General features: G+C 41.6%; 2 protein-coding genes across 2 annotated transcripts; both read left to right on the top strand.

Moving 5' to 3' along the window:
* Positions 1-1,264: 1,264 nt before the first annotated feature.
* On the top strand, positions 1,265-5,608 carry LOC124286370 (apolipoprotein(a)-like). The gene is made up of 3 exons (XM_046722734.1): positions 1,265-1,579; positions 2,465-2,549; positions 5,036-5,608. The coding sequence occupies exons 1-3, from the start codon at positions 1,265-1,267 to the stop codon at positions 5,284-5,286; spliced, it is 651 nt and encodes a 216-aa protein (XP_046578690.1). The 3' UTR covers positions 5,287-5,608.
* A 7,131-nt stretch (positions 5,609-12,739) lies between these two features.
* Positions 12,740-19,177, top strand: LOC124286369. The gene is made up of 3 exons (XM_046722733.1): positions 12,740-13,360; positions 15,907-15,991; positions 19,059-19,177. Exons 1-3 carry the CDS (start codon positions 13,040-13,042, stop codon positions 19,175-19,177), a joined length of 525 nt encoding a protein of 174 aa, XP_046578689.1. The 5' UTR covers positions 12,740-13,039.
* The last annotated feature ends 1,354 nt before the right edge of the window (positions 19,178-20,531 follow it).

The raw sequence follows: 20,531 nt of genomic DNA, 5'->3' as shown, positions 1-20,531 counted from the left end.
ATGAACTCCACAATGCATGTAACTGTATATATTAACAACCATTATTTATGTCCTGATTACATGCTGGCTGGATAATGAAAATACGATCAACGAGTTCAGGTACTCCGCGTCTAAGTAACTATGGTGATCGAGAAAGGCCATCGCTTTCTCGCGACCGTATTTTAAGATGAGAAAGTGATGGACCTTCTCGGCCACCATAGGTAACACAGCAACCTCTGTTTCATATGGATTCAGTGAGTGAGTGAGTTTAGTTTTACGCCGCATTTTAGCAATATTCCAGCAATATCACTGCGGGGGACACCAGAAATGGGCTTCACACATTGAACCTATGTGGCGAATCGAACCCGGGTCTTCGTCGTGACGAGCGAACACTTTAACCACTCGGCTACCCCACGGCCACTGGGATCCACGCAGGGACATTGTAAAAAATGCGTTATAGCGCTCAGCAATGCGACATATTTCGATTAATGATGCAAACGTGAAGTATTTAAATTAATCTACACATGCGCAGAAATAGTTATAAGCCTCTTCAGATTTCAGTGGTCTTTCGTTAACTCCAGTGGTGGATTTATTTTCTAGAAAATAATACAAATGTTTTGAAAAATATTTTATAAGTGTTTAATGTCATTGCATTTTCATTAGAACAAGGCTTTCCTCCAATGTCAATATGACAGACTGTGAAATATACTGAAATATCGTTCTGAGCTGTATTAAACCAAAGTCGCTCACCTGCTCAAATTTGTCGCATTGTGGGAAATTGAACCCGGGTCTGCGGTTGAATGCTTTAACCACGAGGCTACCCCACCGCCCCTATATTATTCAAACTGCGAGAATGCGACATAGGGACAGTGTCACTAATGGACAAATGTGTGGCTGTCCGATTGTCGGGCATTGGATAATGTCGACATGGTTGGTTTGCTTTTGTTGTGGCGACAACGCAACTTTGTCCCGTCTAGGATTCCATAGTTTCAGCCACGAGGAGAACGCTGAAAGCCACACGGACACAGATTGTTTCCCGTGATGCGTTCCGTCACTGGCATGCCCACAAACTAATCGGTGACGTTGAGAGAACTGCTTAGTATATGGACGGAAACGAGAATGTGTACTGACATACACTGAACTTTAAAAAAGGAAGCGGATGCTGTTTTAGGCTTGAAGGACGTGGTTTCTTTCCAAGACATACTCTAAGCCACGTGAGAGGACATCGCCTACCTTGTTTGATGGATACATTGCTATGATGGACATATGTCTACAAATCATCGCAATGAAAAGCCTGTTGACAACAATACTCCTCGTGGGGCTGGTGACAGGGAGGGGTCAAATCACGGGGACATGCAGTCGAGATGTTGACACCCCCGGGATCCTGACTGGTAGCAGACTCGTGGGGTCAGTGTACCTCTTGCTTCAGACCCCTAACCTACAGGACTGTGTCAAGTCATGTTTGCAGCAGTTTCGCTGCGTCAGCTTCAACTACAAGGCGGGACAGTGCGAACTCAACTACGACGACGCGACAACGGCTCCTTCTGGACTGGAAGCATCCTCTGGTTGGAACCATGCCAGCGGGTTGCACTTTCCATCGGTAAGTAACAAGAGCGATAAACAACTGTGATGACAACTGTGATGACTACTTGGAGGTCATTAGTACGGTATGGGTCCATGTCATCAGTATTAATAGTGAGCGAATGAGTGGGTTGGGTTTTACGCCGCTTTAGCAATATTCCAGCAATATTATGTCGGGTAACACTAGAATGGGCTTCACGCATTGTACCCCTGTGGGGAATCGAACCCGGGTCTTCGGCTTGACGAGCGAACGCTTTAACCACTAGGCTACCCCACCGCCGCCATAAGTATTAATACGGAGGCAAACCCAATGTATATACTTACGTCGTTCACGTATCACGCAGTTTTTTGTTCGCTCACACTTTACCAAATAAAACAAATCGTCGCATAGTGCGTTTATCGGTGCGCAATGAGAAATGGAGGAATTTACTGTTTTTACGTACAACAAAATTTCGGATAACACTAAGCAGTGTCTATTTTTCAAACCGCCTAAGTATTGGTATTTACATCATCGGATAGGAAATGTGATATTCTACATTTGAGTGTAATTTTATAGCCGTAGCCATATCCAGTGTCGCGCAAGCGAAATTCTCGCGCAACCTTCTTCACTTTTGAGATTTTACTCGGGATCCTGGGTGCTAAATTCCAATGTAGACAAATGTATAATAGGTTGTATATAATACATAAACGTCCCTCTTTATACGAACATTCATTGGCCTTCACTTACAGGAAACCGGGTATTACTAGGTCCTTAATCATTTACATATACCGTCTCTCGTTGGCCTTCATGTGCCGAAAGCCGAGTATTACTAGGTCCTTCATCATTTGAACTTACCGCTGGCCCGAATTGTTGACGCTGGCAATAAGGGTATGAAAAAACTGTGGATGTTGATCTTCTTTTCAGCGACTTGCCGGTATTTGTAGTTCCAAGCCGTGTGGCGAGAACGAAATGTGCAGAGACAAGGGCGGTAGCTATGAATGTGAACCAGGTGATGCATACCATGTTCTTCTGTATAAACAGACCATGCTAACATGTGCACAATATCGTCTTGCACCAACAGCATGTCCATCTGTGTAATCACAGCATGCAAGCATGACCACATTCATCACCTGTATGACATTCTGTCACTGACGACTTCACATTCATCACCTATATGACTCTCTATCACTTCCGACACGCTCTATCACTAACCTGTCCACATTATTCACCTGTATGACATTCTATCACTAACCTGTCCACATTGTTCACCTGTATGACATTCCATCACTAACATGTCCACATTATTCACCTGTATGACATTATATCACTAACATGTCCACATTGTTCACCTTTATGACATTCTATCACTAACATGTCCATATTGTTCACCTGTATGATATTCTATCACTAACATGTCCACATTATTCACCTGTATGACATTCTATCACTAACATGTACACATTATTCCCCTGTATGACATTCTATCACTAACATGTACACATTATTCCCCTGTATGACATTCTATCACTAACATGTCCACATTGTTCACCTGTATGACATTCTATCACTAACATGTCCACATTATTCACCTGTATGACATTCTATCACTAACATGTTCACATTATTCACCTGTATGACATTCTATCACTAACATGTCCACGTTGTTCACCTGTATGACATTCTATCACTAACATGTCCACATTGTTCCTCTGTATGACATTCTATCACTAACATGTCCACATTATTCACCTGTATGACATTCTATCACTAACATTTCTACATTCATCACCTGTATGACATTCTATCTCTAACATGTCAACATTCCACCCAACATTAACCCTCCTGCAAAATATTTACTCTCGTCTGGAGACTTGTAACAACTATGTAAGAATCCTCTTTATTGATTTTTCGTCCGCCTTCAATACCATCCAACTACACCTTTTGATAAGTAAACTGTTTAATATAGGCGTTAATAGCACATTATCAAATGGGTTAAAGAGTTCATGGTACATAGATCTCAGTATGTCAGTGTCAATGGTTATCAATCTTATTTGCTCTCAACCTCTACCGGAGCTCCGCAGAGCTGTGTTCTTTCACCCTTACTCTTCATTTTGTATACCAATGACTGCTTTTGACATTAAATGACGTGTTTACTGTGAAATTCGCAGATGACGCCGCTTTGACTGGCAGAATTTCTGATTCTGAACATAATTATCGTCAAAGCATTGACAAAAATTCTATCTCGGTGTAAAGACAATTGTCTTTTTCTGTATGTAAAGAAAACTAAGGAAATGGTGGTTGATTTTCGGAGAAATAAGGAACCTCTACATCCTCTTATAATTGATAATGCAGATTTTGAAAGAGTGGACCTTTACAAACATCTTGGTGTTATTCTAGATTCAAAACTTTCGTTTTCAAAACTCATCGATCACATTTACAAAAAAGGCCAACAGCGACTTTATTTTCTTCGCCGCTTAAGAAACTAATGACCGTTTTTTATCAAACCAAAGTGTGCTGACCTACAATTTGTTATGTTGGTATGGGGGTCTGTCTGCTCGCAACAAAAACAAACTTTTCAAAATTGTTAATACTGCCAGCAAAATTACTGGAGTGTCTTTCGAGTATATACCCTTTGTTTATGAGCGCCAGATTGTCAAGAAGGCAACTAAAATTAGAATTGATTCTTCACATATTTTATCTCACCATTTTCAACTACTTCCATCTGGACGCCGCTTTCGATTACCTTCGCTCAAAACAAACAGAGCTCGACAGTCCTTCATACCATCCTGTATTCGTGTTATTAATGCAACAAATGTTTTTGAATAGTAATCATGCATGCGATAACTACTAACTCAGCCTCTGCATGTAATTACTGTGTATATTTTTGTGAATTTTGTATATATTCATTTTGAGGCCGTTGTTTGATACAAAAAGAATTTCCTACTGGATAATAAAATCTTATCTTATCTTATTTTATCTTATTCATCACCTGTATGACACTCTATCACTAACATGTCCACATTCAACAGGTAAATGACATGCTACACGCATACAGAACTCGATTTAGAACTGGTACAGGCTTGACGTGTAAATTCAAAATGCAACCTCATATCTTTACTTGCCTACACCCGGAGTACGTTAATATTGTGTTGTAACGGTGCTCGATATCATCAATACCAAAACTCATAAACGGTATTTATATTTTGTATTTAGCAGCAGGTGCAACCTATTTTTGTGTTTTTGTTCTGGTGCAACAAAGTTATTCCCTGATGTTGCAGGTAGGTGTAAGCTGGATTCCATAGATCGAGCCCGTCATATATGACATTCTCCCACTAACATATCATCACACTTTACCTTTACGAACCACTTCGATTTTGATCACAGGTGAACCAAGTATTTAGCGATCCTCATGAAAGTAATTTAAACATTTAATTAAGGAGGTGGCGTCTATTTGCTGTGGCATTATGATGACATGGCTCTGTTTCCTTTTCTCAGAGGAGTTATGCTACACGAGTTCGACGCCCTATCTCGGAACCCTGAACATTACCAACACTGGCCGGACATGTCAGAGATGGGACACGGACACCCCTCACACTAGGTATTATTTCCCCAGGGGAATGTCAGCCGGGGACCCCGCCCTAGTTAACGAGAGTAACTACTGTAGAATGCCGGGGCACTCAGTACCGTGGTGCTATACGATGGACCCCAGCGTTCGCTGGGAGGATTGTAGCGTCCCTTCATGCTGAATAAGTGAGTGAATCTGGTTTCGCACCATGTTTAGCTATATATCAATACAATGCGCTTGACACATTGTAACCAAACGGACAATCAAACCGGGGTCTTTGGTGAAACGTACGGACGCTTTTAAAACCGGAGTAGATACAGCGATAACTCAGTTGATCAGGTGACATATTCTTAATTTTTTATGCAGATTAGGCTATGAGCGGTTGTTACAGCAGTACAGTTTGTGTAATCACTGATGACATTCGTTCATGTTTTTCACCTCAAGGGCATGACACATGACGTCATAATGTGTAGTGAGTGAGTGAGTTTAGTTTTACGACGCACTAAGCAATATTCCAGCTATATGGCGGCGGTCTGTAATTAAATCGGGTCTGGACCAGACAATCCAGTGATCAACAGCATAAGCATCAATCTGCACAATTGTCAACCAAGCCAGCGAGCCTGACCACCCGATCACGTTAGTCGCCTGTTACGACAAGCATGGGCTACTGAAGGTTCATTCTAACCCGGACCTTGACAGGTTTCATAATGTGTATCCAATAACAGATTGATGATAGTGCTTAGAGGCGTGGGAGTGGGGATTTAAACTGAAAGTGATCAGGTTCCAAATGTATACATACATATTTATGAGTAGTCGGTCATACAGACCCTGAAATATATCCAAATATACCCAAGAAAGCCCATGCAAGTCTGGAATATGTGGCAAGTCTAGATTTCCACAGTTTCAGGAAAATGAAGAAAGTATCTGGGCTCCTGTTAATTATATTTAATGATTCTTTTTTGTAGATGTTAGCCTAATGTATGAGCTGATGCCTTGTATTTGAACCACAGTGTGCGAACTAGTTTCCAAATTTTGCTAGCCGGTCCGGCTAGCTATGCCTGAATTTTTTACTAGCCACGGGCTAGCGGGCCAGTGACTGTTTCGCACACTGTTGAACCATCAGTCCTTGATGTGCATTTAGAATTTGGTAGTTCATTGCACCACCAACTTCAACATCCAGAAAGCTGTACTTTCCAATTATCTGCCCCATAGGCATGCTTTAGAGCATCCACAATTGGGTCTTGCAAACAAGGAAGCGTGCTTGTTCGAGATATTTGTCTGCAAGCGAAGTTCGAACATTCTACCTATCTCAAAACGGCGCACCCCTTCTGTCTTCTCCAATCGTTACGGATTCAAGAACGTAACACTCGCCATTGGAGACACATTTAAATATCTTCGAAAATGACAAATACTTGTCATATGTTAGTGTTAGTGTTAGTGTGTGAGTGAGTGAGTGAGTTTAGTTTTACGCCGCACTCAGCAATATTCCAGCTATATGGCGGCGGTCTGTAAATAATCGAGTCTGGAAATGACAATCGATATACGCAATTGGGATACGATGACATGTGTCAACCAAGTCAGTGAGCCTGACCACCCGATCCTGTTAGTCGCCTGTTACGACAGGCATGGGTTACTGAAGATCAATTCTAACCCGGATCTTCATGGGTCTTGTGCATCAAGAATGGTCGATGGTTTTGTTTTCGTATTTTATAATAATCTGACTGATTATTTGCCACATGATGTTTGCTGGAAATGTGTTTTGCATGACAATGAAATTGTCCTTCTTAAACAAATATTTTGTGTTTGCTATGTCCATATTATATGCACAAGTACCTTTGAAATAGGTGGTCCTTACTAAACGTTGAGCACTATATAGCTTACAATGGGTGTGGACAGTGGTTGTCATCAACAATTCAGCAAAATCTGAATTCACTCAACACTCCCTAGGTTTACTCTTTAAATCAAAATCATTCTGAGGTATGTGTGACATTTTCAGTTGAATTGTTTGCTGTTTGCTCTCGGGAATAAAAATCTGTTGCCTGTTGACTCGGTTCTACTGGTAATCGCACGGGTTGAATAATTGATTTAACTGCTGAGGAAAGACCTTATAAACCTCCCTTGGCGAGATAACAATATGTAAATGTATGGATAATTCCCCCAAAGATAACACATAAACGTGTGGAACATTCACGCCAAAGTAACTCTTTTATATATGGAGGATTCCTCAAAGAGAATGCCCATAGGTATGCATAATTCACACCAAAAAAAACACATAAACCCGTGAGTGAGTGAGTTTAGTTTTACGCCGCACATGGAGTTTGGAACGGACAATCCAGTGATCAACAGCATGAGCATCGATCTACGCAATTGGGACACAAACCTGTGGAAAATTCACCCAAATGCAAGTCTTTGATATATGGAGGATTCCTCCAAGACAAGACGAATTCCTCCTCAGCTGTATCGCCTTGGATGGAGCAGCCACAACCAGGAGCCTTTCGGACGTAGCACGATTAATAACGAATACTATAAAGCAATTGGTTCCAAACATAATGAGCATGTACACTACTGCCTTAAATTTGACTCACCATACACGCGAAGACCCTAGTACAACCCGTTGAGCACCAATGTTGCACGCGTGAGCAACAGATGTGCTGCGCATGTGGACCCAGTGTCACATGTGTGCGACGATTACCCCACGTGTGTACCTTACAAGGAACTGGGTTTCTGCTGTATCTGCTGCTATCACTGGGACAAAATCTAATTTCCACAGTAGGCTACCACCTAGACTAAGGCTTAGTCTCTGAATATATATAATTTTGATAGTAACAAACAAGCTTAATTAAATATTGAAAAGGAGCCCTAGGGAGACCAGAGATTCAGACCTGAGGAAATCTAGACTTGCTTCATTTAGGGCTTTAGCACTGCAGAGAGGCTTAGCAGTAGGGAAATTAATGTGGTTCAGGGACTGTGAGACAGACTAGCTACCACCAGGAAGTCTGAAATAGGTACCTCCGGTACAAAGCTGGTTCATGGCTCCCTTTACGCGCGCCAACTATATCGCGTGATATGCGAGACGGGGCCCAGTTTACTTTCCGTATCAGATTTCCGGTGACAAGCGTATAATCAAATTGCGCGATCGCCAAATATGACTTTACCAGACCGGACCAAGTGTACAAACATGCTTGGCTGTCACACCTGTTGGCAGTCGTGATAGTTGGCTAATTTGGGGATGGTTAGATAGGAAAATGTGTTATTCCTGCAAGGATTATCGGTTCCTTACTGTCAACTGACAACCATGACACCATTCGAAGAGGTATGAAGGGTTGTTTGTCACCGGAAATACTAAACAACGTAAGGTCTCGCGAAATGCCGTGACCTACTTACGGTCCCTTTTGATATCAAACCACTCTGCCCGTCTCTGGTTGAAACGGGGCGGTGGGGTAGCCTAATGGTTAAAGCGTTGGCTCGTCACGCCGAAGACCCGGGTTCGAATCCCCACATGGGTACAATGTGTGAAGCCCATTTCTGGTGTTCCCCGCCGTGATGTTGCTGGAATATTGCTAAAAGCGGCGTAAAACCAAACTCAGTCAGTCAGTCTGGTTGAAACAAACGATTTTACGGCTGCATCGTCGTGATATCAAAAGAAAAGTCCTCTTTGTGGTTGCCCGGATGAATTCTAAATCCAGAGGTACAGATAAGCTGCGTATCCGCGTAAAGTACGCAAATAATTATGTGAAAACTCATTTCCTATATAGTCTGATGCGTTCAAGTACGCTTGGATTTTTGTAAATACTCAATAAATTTGATCTTGAATGCGTACACACAAAAATGTCAAATCTTAGCCTAGATAGATAAAATATCTGAGGTATATTGAAAGGTTCTATTTCAGCACCTGAACTTGGCACCTTGCAGTCGTTCTTATCGTTTCTCAGATTACAGATCAATTACAAATAACAAACACGTAAACCAACATTTAAATATATTTTTACAATTAATGGAAAATGGCAAAATGCCCAATTGGATTTGAGTGAGGTGGGTACAATTTATTTGGTTACTCAAATGAAAATTAGGATACCCAATTGAGATGAACACAAACGAGTACATAACTTAATGATCCAAGAAGTTATCTGTCAATGACCCAAGTAGTTATCTGTAGCTCTGTAAATCTTGACTACGATTCTAGGTTATAAAGCGAGATCTGCTGTAAGTACAATATTCAAAGAACATGTGTCAGCACGTTTTGTATTTTGAATCATGACAGAAGCTGACTAAACGTGTTTCAAGCTTTGGGGAAATTTTTGACTTTTAAAATGGCCGACTAGGACCTCACATACAATGAATGCTGTGACGTCACCATATTGACAAGTGGTATAGAAAAATCTTGTTTGCTTACTTTTCTTCTAAGGCGTGGTCATTTCGTATTGAGATCGGTAAGCTTCTTAGCTTCATGTGGGACACATATGCACATATAAAATATCGATATAAGAAAATAATTTCAAGCACATAAAGCGCCAGTATGAATTAGAAATCTAGCGACGGCGTTTCATGCCTGGGAATGGACATCCCACCCAGAGCTATCACCAATCAATCAATATTAGGTACCCCCAAAGTTTCTAATTATAATTTTGACATGGTGAAATGGAAGTAAACGTACAGCGAAATCAGTTCCAAATTCAGTTTGGCGCGAGGACATCCATTAAAATATATTAGTTATCAAGCTCCTATCTGAGTACCTTTATCTCGTAATTATGTATTCAACTAGCCCTATAGAATCAGGCTAGTAACACCATTGCCAGTGAGTGAGTGAGTTTTGTTTTACGCCGCACGCAGTAATATTCCACCTATATGACTGCGGTCTGTAATTAATCGTGTAAAGGCTGGATATTTTGTCCTAGTCTCTTGCACAAGTAACCCAATATCCTGCCCTTTACCAGTTATCTGATAGGGTTCTGGGGCTCAAGGCACTGGTGCCATGGTTTCCATAGCAACAGTTTTTTAGCCAATCCCCAGGGGCTATGTTGTCACATGACAGGGGCAAGAGGGAGCGTGGGACCCCCAAGCCTGAAATCTTCCTCTTTCTGCCTGCACTGTCGAGGTGACAACAAGCCAGCTTGTTTTTTAGGTAAGAACCTCAGTTTGCTTCCATATTGCAACTGGGTCTTCTGTATTAAATTCCAATGCATAGTTATGTTGTTAGCAGGATAAGTAATTATCTGCGGCTTTTAAATTAATGCATTATTTAATTTGATAAATCACAATTAAAACAAGTGTTGGGTCACTGTCATCAATTATTCTTGCTGTGCCAAACTGGCGAAAGGTCACTCATCTGTGACTGTCCAAACGTGCACTCGATGGCAAGAATAAATGACATGTACTCATTGTAATATATTTTCATCTAGAAATTCATTTTAGTAAAGTACTTTGTGTGTTTAGCATTAATTTGCTTATTTGACCTGCCAGTCAAAATTGTCTCTAGCTCATTGCTAAATTCAAAATTCCATTTATTTACAACTTGTTGCTGTTAACAACAGAACTCTTTTGCCATTTTATTCTAAATTAAAAAGTGGCTGTATCACTGTCCCGGTTTCCAAACCATGTGCTCAGTTAGAGTATCACGGTATCAGCTGGAACCAATTAGTGGCGGTCATGCTCACTGACCAGTGCTGACCTCTCCACTGAGCAGCACACAGCCTGGGCTGTCTTCGGCTCTCCTCGGCATTCTCCGGCTCCCGTCCGGCTCCATTACAAAATGGCTGCACCGGATGTAAACAAACCTAGGGTCCGTCGTCTGCTTCATGTTTATTCTAACATAGCAAAAGCCTACCATCATCTCATGTCACTTTATCAAGTATATCTGTAAAGTGCTACTGATGGGTAATAGCATATTCAGCATTTGAATATTGTTTATTTTCTGAACAAGATTATTTTCTCGTTCTCTTCGCGTCTGGCGTTACGCGTATCATCAAACGTAATATTTCTACATGTTGTTACATCAATCATGTTTTAGTATGTTTCCCCACTTGATGTGAAAGTGAAGTCACAGTTTATTCAATAATAATATAATGTATTATATTATATGGCCAATAATATACCTACAAATTGTAGTAATATAAATCATGTAATATCCGTTTATTACATATTATCAATTTATTTACTATAATTAGGTGTTCATTCTGGGTAGCCCCAAGTGGTGTACCTACTGGGTGTATTGACATTCTGTTGGAGCTAGCCTCATATTGACTAGTATGATCATCCAACAGGCAGTCATACCCCATTTCCCTTAGCCACATGTGTCGTACAGGCCAGGTGTCCTGTCGTGGCTATTGTTTATATCAATCAAACCGGTTTTCTGTATCATATATTCCAAATGTGTTGGGTATAAATTTTGCCCCACTTTGTGTATATATATGTATTTTTATATTTCCCATTGGCCCTTAAAGTTAATGTGACTTTCACCTCACCTCAGGTGGGGCCCTATGTAAATCCTCTGATAGGAGGGGTGTGACGATTCTTTTGGGTTATATAATTAAAGTTATTTATGTAAATACTCTTTGGGGTTGTGTGCTCATATATGCACATATACTTTTGTTCCAATATTGTGTTTATATATTCTCTAATACTATTGTTTCCCCTAATAAGTATTGTCGTCACATCCTGTATATCACTCGGATTATTGTTAATTTTCATAATTGTATCTGTACAATGGCTCTTTCTGCCTGCACTGTCGAGGTGACAACAAGCCAGCTTGTTTTTTAGGTTTCACCTGGACTGTGCAGTCGGAACTTGCAACTCTGTAACCAAGACCTTTTATTTTAATACATATTATTACTGTCTTTTTGTGTTGTGTCATCTTTGACTGGAGCACTTCGCGCAATAGACACACTTGCCCATCCCTTTTCCCGTGAGACGTAATTGTTACGCAACCACAGCAATTACCCAATTACAATTTGATTACGCCCTGCTGTAGGGTATACCAATGCTCTGAATGATCGCATCGTGAGTGGCAGGTTGTTGTTGTTGTTGTTGTTGTTATTGTTGTTGTTGTTTATTTTTGTTTATCGACGCACCCACCTATATGGCCTCGGTCTGTAAATAATCAAAATACTAAAATGTACTTCAACAAAAGTCAACTGTAGGCAATACGGAAAAAACCGTCCAGACAGTCCAATAATCATCACCATGAGCATCAAGCTACGCAGTTGGGATACGATGACATGTGTCAACCAAATCGGTGAGCTTGACTACCCGATGCCGTTAGTCACCTCTTACGACAAGCATGGGTTGCTGAAGACCAATCCTAACCTGGATCTTGACGGATAAGGTTACTTGTAATCATGGAAAGTGATGTCTCTATTGTTCGTGTCAGGACACGAGGGAAAAGCTGTAGGCTGGGAAGTCAGAATTTAATCAAGTGTTATGTCATTTCCAGAACATGTAATAATGGTGCAATGGTGCTGGTAGTAACGCTCGCTGTCTATATTATAATTGCTTAGTCTTCCAACTGTACGGTGAAAGAAATTGCACATATAAACTACAGCAATATTTTAAGTAGATTACAAGACGGCGATCAATGAGCTTTAGCAAGAGACAGACCAACTGACTTCCCTGTTTTATTCTTGCAAAGGACACTGAAAACAATGTTCGGAGTTGCATGCTTTATTAGTTATATCAAACTAATCATTTTAACAACGAAGTGGAATTGTAAAAAATTACAAGTTTGTGGACCGTGAACAAAACTAGTATTGAGGAAACTGTGATAACTCTGCTCTCAAGACGTAAGAGCGGACGCTATTTAACAAGGTAGGGAAGTGTCTGATCTAAAGTCATGACTGCTATGTAAGACGTTAAGGAAGTGGCTTCTTTCCAAGACATATTTTAAGCCACGTGAGTCAGACAATTCTATGATGGACATTGATCTACCAAATATCTAGAAAATGCGAAGCCTCTTGACAACAATACTGCTCTTGGGGCTGATGACAGGGAGGGGTCAAGTCACGGGGTCATGCAGTCGAGAGGTTGGCACAACAGGGATCCTGACTGGTAGCAGACTCGTGGGGTCAGTCTATCTCGTGCTTCAGACCCCTACCCTACAGGACTGTGTCAAGTCATGTTTGCAACAGTCTCGCTGCGTCAGCTTCAACTACAAGGCGGGACAGTGCGAACTCAACTACGCCGGCGCGACAACGGCTCGAGCTCCTTCTGGAATGGAAGCATCCTCTGGTTGGAACCATGCCAGCGCGTTGCATTTTCCATCGGTAAGTAACAAGAGCGATTGATACGATAAAGAGTGACACACATGAGCATTAACCAAGCACCATCTACTTATGCATACTATTTGTACCAGAAACCTACATGCTGTTGTATATGCTTTGAAAACCAAATTTACGAGTTCGCTCGTCACGCTAAAGACCCGCGTTCGATTTCCCACAAGGGCACAACATGTGAAGCCCGTTTCTGGCGTCCCACGCCGTGATATTGTTGGAATATTGCTAAAAGCGGCGTAAACCTAAACTCAATCAACAATCTTGGTGTAGACACCCCTCAAACGGATACCATCTGACAGTCTCCTCCTACTGCCAATCAAGCCTCCATGTTTCAGCTTTGAGATCCTCTGCCATTCCACATGGAATGTCTGTCTCCGTTCCTGCAGATTCGCAACAGGAATATCTCCAGCTCGATCTTGGCGATGGGTAAATATCAATATTCCTTTCGGGCCATGGTAACGTTTCAGTGGCGTTGCCCTGCAAATAGACGTTGACGGCCACATCCAAATGTTTCTGCTGCATGGACCATCTCCGGGTAGTATGCCTCGTTACGACGTCTCCATACGCAGCAGCAGCTGTCGTAACGTGCAGACGTTAGCCACTTTCATTGGACCAATGAACCCTACGCCATGTCCTCCTTGGGGACGTTCCTCCTGGATGTCTGACGTGGTGGCATTCTCTCAGACAAGCAGCGATAAGTCTTCTTCTAGTGGTACTGGTGGAGAGCTATACTGCCACTTGTCTTGTCAGTCATCACCGCCATTCGTCTTCCTCGTACTTCCAGATCTTGGACCACTGGTGCAGATCCACATGACCCCAACATTGTACAGGTCCACGAGTCACCAGTATGGGACCGATCGAAAGGTCACCAGTACGGCATAGATCCACATGCCGCCAGTATGGTACAGATCCACATGTCACCAGTATGGTACAGATCCACATGTCACCAGTATGGTACAGATCCACGTGTCACCAGTATGGTACAGACACCCTTTACACACTGTTTGGCTTTGGCATATATACTCAGCAGCAAAACAAACGTCAGTACGAATTCAAAATTAGATAGACACTGTAATCAAATCATTACAGAAATTGACATAATAAGCAGATCAAAAACATTTTTGTGTACAATATCCTGACACGTCAATGAATAACTCAAGACATTACGTGAACGTTTGCAGTCCATTCAGACGCTTGACTTCAGAATCTAGTGTGACCACCACGAGCGGCAATAACTGCAGCACAGCGTCTATGCATTGAGTGCACCAATCGATTGATAAAGGCCATTGGCACCTGGAATCACACTCTGAGAAAGGCCTGGCGCAATAAATCGGCTGTGTTCGGCCTTGGTATGACATTATTCAGTCTCCCCTGAATTTCATCCCAAAGATGTTCAATTGGGTTTAAATCAGGACTAAGGACTGACCACTGCATAATGTTGACACCGTTCCGGTGACGTGCTGTAGGACGGTGACGTGCGGTATGACGTCGGGTCTGAGAGCTTGGTCGGATGCCGCCTCCTCTCCCTGGACCAAGGTTCTGGAACACCACAGGACCCACTCTCTGGTTCAAGCCTATTCCACCCCATACCATGATGCTTGCACCTCCCCATGAGTCTCTTTCCATAACACATTGGTGTAAGTAACGCTGGCCACGTCGTCGTCATATTCTTGTTCTGCCATCTGCAGTTGATACGCAGTACCGACTCTCATCTGTGAACAGAACAGTTCTCCATTACCTCTATCGCCAGTTTTGGTTTTGTAGGGCAAACTGTAGACTTTCACGCCGATGACAAGGGGTGAGGATAGGTCCACGGTAAGGTCTACGGCAATGGAGGTTCCCGCTGTTAAGACGTCGGCGTACTGTATCAGTACTGATTGGTCTCCCGTGTGTTCCCACTGTCTGGCGTGCTGTTTCGGATGCCTGCATGAAGTGATTCTGTACATGCTGTCGCACAACATGGCGGTCTTGTCGTCTTGTGGTCACCCTTGGTCTGCCAGTACGGGGCCGATCATTTGTGGTGTTGGTGGCCCGGAAACGTTGCTGCAGGCTGTAGATGGTCCGAACGTTGACCTGGAAGTGATTTGAAACGACTTGTGCAGTGTGGCCAGCTTCAAGTCTTCTTAGCGCCTGGTTCCTCTCACAGGAGCTGTCGTGAAAGTCGCGGCATCCCGCTGACGTTGTAATGTGAACGTTTGGGGTGTATTTTATAGGGCTGGTCCTTGTGAACAGCACGTGCAGCATGAGTTGCATGAAAAACATGGAAAACACCGTACCATCTCCGGTATCAGGTTGCGTTTTGAGACTATTTCCTGGGTTCCAGGAAGGAATTTGGAAGGGAATGTCTTTGCTCGGGTTACAGTTGGAGATGTTGTCAAAAATATACAATCAAAACATTAAATGACGTTCCTTTTGCTTGCTAAGTATACTATATGTTATAACTTAGGAAGTTGAGGAAGTATTCCATAAAGAACAGATTATATTTCAACCGCTGTTCCCAAATTCGGCATTAATCAACTGAACATTGATCTTTTCAGCGACTTGTCGGTATTTGTGGGTCCAGACCATGCAGTGTGAACGACACATGCACAGAACAGGGTGGGAGCTATAAATGTCATCAAGGTAAATCGCCCACTTGTATATAACATGCTATCACTAACATGCCCACATTCATCACGTATATAACATGCCATCACTAACATGTCCACATTCATCACGTATATAACATGCCATCACTAACATGCCCACATTCATCACGTATATAACATGCCATCACTAACATGCCCACATTCATCACGTATATAACATGCCATCACTAACATGCCCACATTCATCACGTATATAACATGCCATCACTAACATGCCCACATTCATCACGTATATAACATGCCATCACTAACATGCCCACATTCATCACGTATATAACATGCCATCACTAACATGCCAGCATTCATCACGTATATAAAATGCTATCACTAACATGTCAACATTCATCACGTATATGACATGCTATCACTAACATGCCAACAGTCATCACGTATAAAATGCTATCACTAACATGCCAGCATTCATCACGTATATAACATGCCATCTCTAACACGTCAACAGTCATCATGTATATAACATGCTCACTAATATGCCCACATTCATCACGTATATAACATGCCATCACTAACATGCCCACATTCATCATGTATATTACATCCCATCACTAACATGCCCACATTCATCACGTATATAACATGCCATCACTAACATGCCCACAGTCATCACGTATACAACATGCAATCACTAACATGCCCACATTCATCACGTATGTAACATGCCCTCACTAATATGCCCACATTCATCACGTATATAACATGCCATCACTAACATGCCCACATTCATCACGTATATAACATGCCATCACTAACATGTCCACATTCATCACGTATATAACATGCCATCACTAACATGCCCATATTCATCACGTATGTAACATGCCCCTCACTAACATGCCCACATTCATGCCGCGTATATTACATCCCATCACTAACATGTCCACATTCATCACGTATATAACATGCCATCACTAACATGCCCATATTCATCACGTATATAACATGCCATCACTAACATGCCCACATTCATCACGTATATAACATGCCATCACTAACATGCCCATATTCATCACGTATATAACATGTCATCACTAACATGCCCATATTCATCACGAGACCGCCTCCGTGGTGTAGTGGTTAGAGCGTCCGCCCGGAGAGCGGAAGGTCTCGGGTTCGATCCCCGGCCGCGTCATACCAAAAGACGTTAAAATATGGTACTTGTTGGTCCCTGCCTGACGCTCGGCATTAATGGGCACAACAAGGACTGGTCGGCTCGGAGTCAGTATAATGTGTCTGAGTGGGGTATTCATGCTTCACTGCGGCATGGTATCTCAGTGGGCTAGCACTATAAAACCAGCTTCAGTCTGGGCTAGTACGAGCAGCCGCACATACACACACACACGCATGCACGTCGTCATATGAGCGAAATATTCTCACGTACGATGTAAACCCAATTTCACCTCACCCTCATCTCACCTCACATTCATCACGAGATATAACATGCCATCACTATCATGCCAACATGCATCACGTATATAACATGGTACCACTAACATGCGCATATTCATTCTTCACAGATGTGGAGATGCTATCACTAACATGTCCACTTTCATCATGTTTATATAATATGTTATCACCATCACGTAAATAAAATGCTATCGCTAACATGCCCACATTTATCACGTATATAACATGCCATCACTAACACATCAACAGTCATCAAATTATATAAAATGCTATCACTAACATGCCAGCATTCATCACGTATATGACATGCTATCACTAACATGCCAACAGTCATCATGTATATAACATGCTATCACTAACATGCCAACAGTCATCACGTATATAAAATGCTATCACTAACATGTCAACATTCATCACGTATATGACATGCTATCACTAACATGCCCACAGTCATCACGTATATAAAATGCTATCACTAACATGCCAGCATTCATCACGTATATAACATGCCATCTCTAACATCAACAGTCATCACGTATATAACATGCTATCACTAACATGCCAACAGTCATCACGTATATAAAATGCTATCACTAACATGTCCACATTCATCACGTATATGACATGCCATCACTAACATGCCCACATTCATCACGTATATAACATGCTATCACTAACATGCCAGCATTCATCACGTATATAACATGCCATCTCTAACACGTCAACAGTCATCATGTATATAACATGCCATCACTAACATGCCAACATTCATCATGTATATAACATGCCATACTAACATGCCAACATTCATCACGTATATAACATGCCATCACTAACATGTCCACATTCATCACGTATATAACATGCCATCACTAACATGCCCATATTCATCACGTATATAACATGCCATCACTAACATGCCCACATTCATCACGTATATAACATGCCATCACTAACATGCCCACATTCATCACGTATATAACATGCCATCACTAACATGCCCACATTCATCACGTATATAACATGCCATCTCTAGCACGTCAACATTCATCATGTATATAACATGCCATCACTAACATGCCAACAGTCATCACGTATATAACATGCTATCACTAACATGCCAACAGTCATCACGTATACAACATGCTATCACTAACATGCCCACATTCATCACGACCACCGCCTAACGTGGTCAAGTGGTTAGATTCGTCCACATATAGATATGCGGAAGGTCTTTCGGGTTCGATCCCCGGCCGCGTCATACCAAAAGACGTTAAAATATGGTACTTGTTGGTCCCGCCTGACGCTCGGCATTAACGGGCACAACAAGGACTGGTCGACCTACCCGGATCAGTATAACCATGTCAAGAGTGGCAGTATTCATGCTTCACTGCGGCATGTGAGGAAAATGAAGTTTCCCCAAAAGCGTGCTTTGCTGTTTGGCTTGCAAACAATTATTCCTTATCACTGGAAAATAACACATTTTGGGCGTGAACTTATTTTATATTGATTTCATGAATTCAAAACTCTCATTTCGCACTCAGTGGTATTTCGGCCTGGATTTTACTGTTGTCTTTGGGGTTTTATATGATAAGAACCCGCTCTTCTATTTCCTTCAGAGGAGCTGTGCTACACGAACTCGACGCTCTATCTCGGAACCTTGAACGTTACCAACACTGGTCGGACATGTCAGAGATGGGACACGGCCACCCCCCACATTAGGGCCTATTACCCCTGAGGAATGTCAGCCAGGGACCCCGCCCTAGTTAACGAGAGCAACTACTGTAGAATGCCCGGGTCTTCAGTACCGTGGTGCTATACGATGGACCCCAACGTTCGCTGGGAGGATTGTAGCGTCCCTTTATGTTGAGTGAGTGGGTGAGGATGGTTGGTTTTCTACTGTCTTAGCAATATTCGAATATCACGTAAAGGAACAGAGGAAATGTTCTATAAAGGTAACCAAATGAATGCTGTGTCACACTGTAAATATCTAGGTGTTGTTTTTACCACAAAAGTAATATGGTCCAAGACATGTGAAACACGTGTGAAGTCTTTAATCAAAAAAAGCCTCGTTCCATATGTTTAAAATGTTTAAAGAGTTGCTTCAGCAATATTTGATCATAAAATATTCCCAACATTATTGTATGTTCGTGAAATCTGGGGTTATTCATATCTGCTTACAATGAGAAAATCCAATGCTTCTTTTTCAAACGTTTTCTGTGTGTTAGTAAAAGTAATTGGTAAAACCCAATTATGTACTAGTATTAAATATTACAGCAGATGTATCAACTATTGGTGCAGATTATTACACATGGATGATCATGGACATTCTAAATCATGTTATTAAATGTTAAAGCTGCAAGATGATAGTCACACACGCGCATCTACTTTTATTCCCAACTGGATTTACTTATGTTTGGTTAATACAGGAATGCGGAATATTTAAATGTTTATAAGTGAATTTTTACGAAGATATCAAGACATTGAAATTCAAAATTGGCATTCTAGGATAACATCATCATCTTTTCTAAAAGACTATGGAACAATAAAGTCCGCCCTGGAACCTGAAAAATACATATTGGAACTCTGTCATAACAAGGACCCAATACGTATTTTACACACATTTCGCTGTCTTATTCCATTAGTCGAAAGTTCAACAACAACGTTATAATGATAATATTAATGACAATGTGCTCACATGTCACAAATGTGATTTTAATGTTACACAGGATGAATTTCTTTTTTTACCTGTGTGTCCTTTCTATTCTGTACATACAGAAAACTGTATATACCTAGTTATTACCATACTTTTCCGTCAAGGTTAAAAGTTAAACAACTTTTATCAACAACAAGTGTACATCTATTGAAATCTATTGCAATATTTCTAAAGCGTAACTTGCCTGTATGAAAATGTCATAATGACATTGTTTTATCTGTCCATCCGCAAAATACTGTTTTAAATGTTTTTACTCTTGGCCAAGTGGCCTCAAATACTGAAATAAAATTAGTATTATTCTTCCATGTGGTGAAACGAACGATAAAACTCATCGTGACTATTTCTTTATGTAGGTAGTGGCATATTCGTAAATTCT

Source organism: Haliotis rubra, unplaced genomic scaffold (genome assembly GCF_003918875.1).
Source record: "Haliotis rubra isolate DU_JTF1 unplaced genomic scaffold, ASM391887v1 Scf381, whole genome shotgun sequence".
In the NCBI taxonomy this organism is placed as follows: Eukaryota; Metazoa; Mollusca; class Gastropoda; order Lepetellida; family Haliotidae; genus Haliotis; species Haliotis rubra.
The sequence above is the reverse complement of the archived record's forward strand: the minus strand, read 5'-3'. Positions and strand labels throughout refer to the sequence as shown.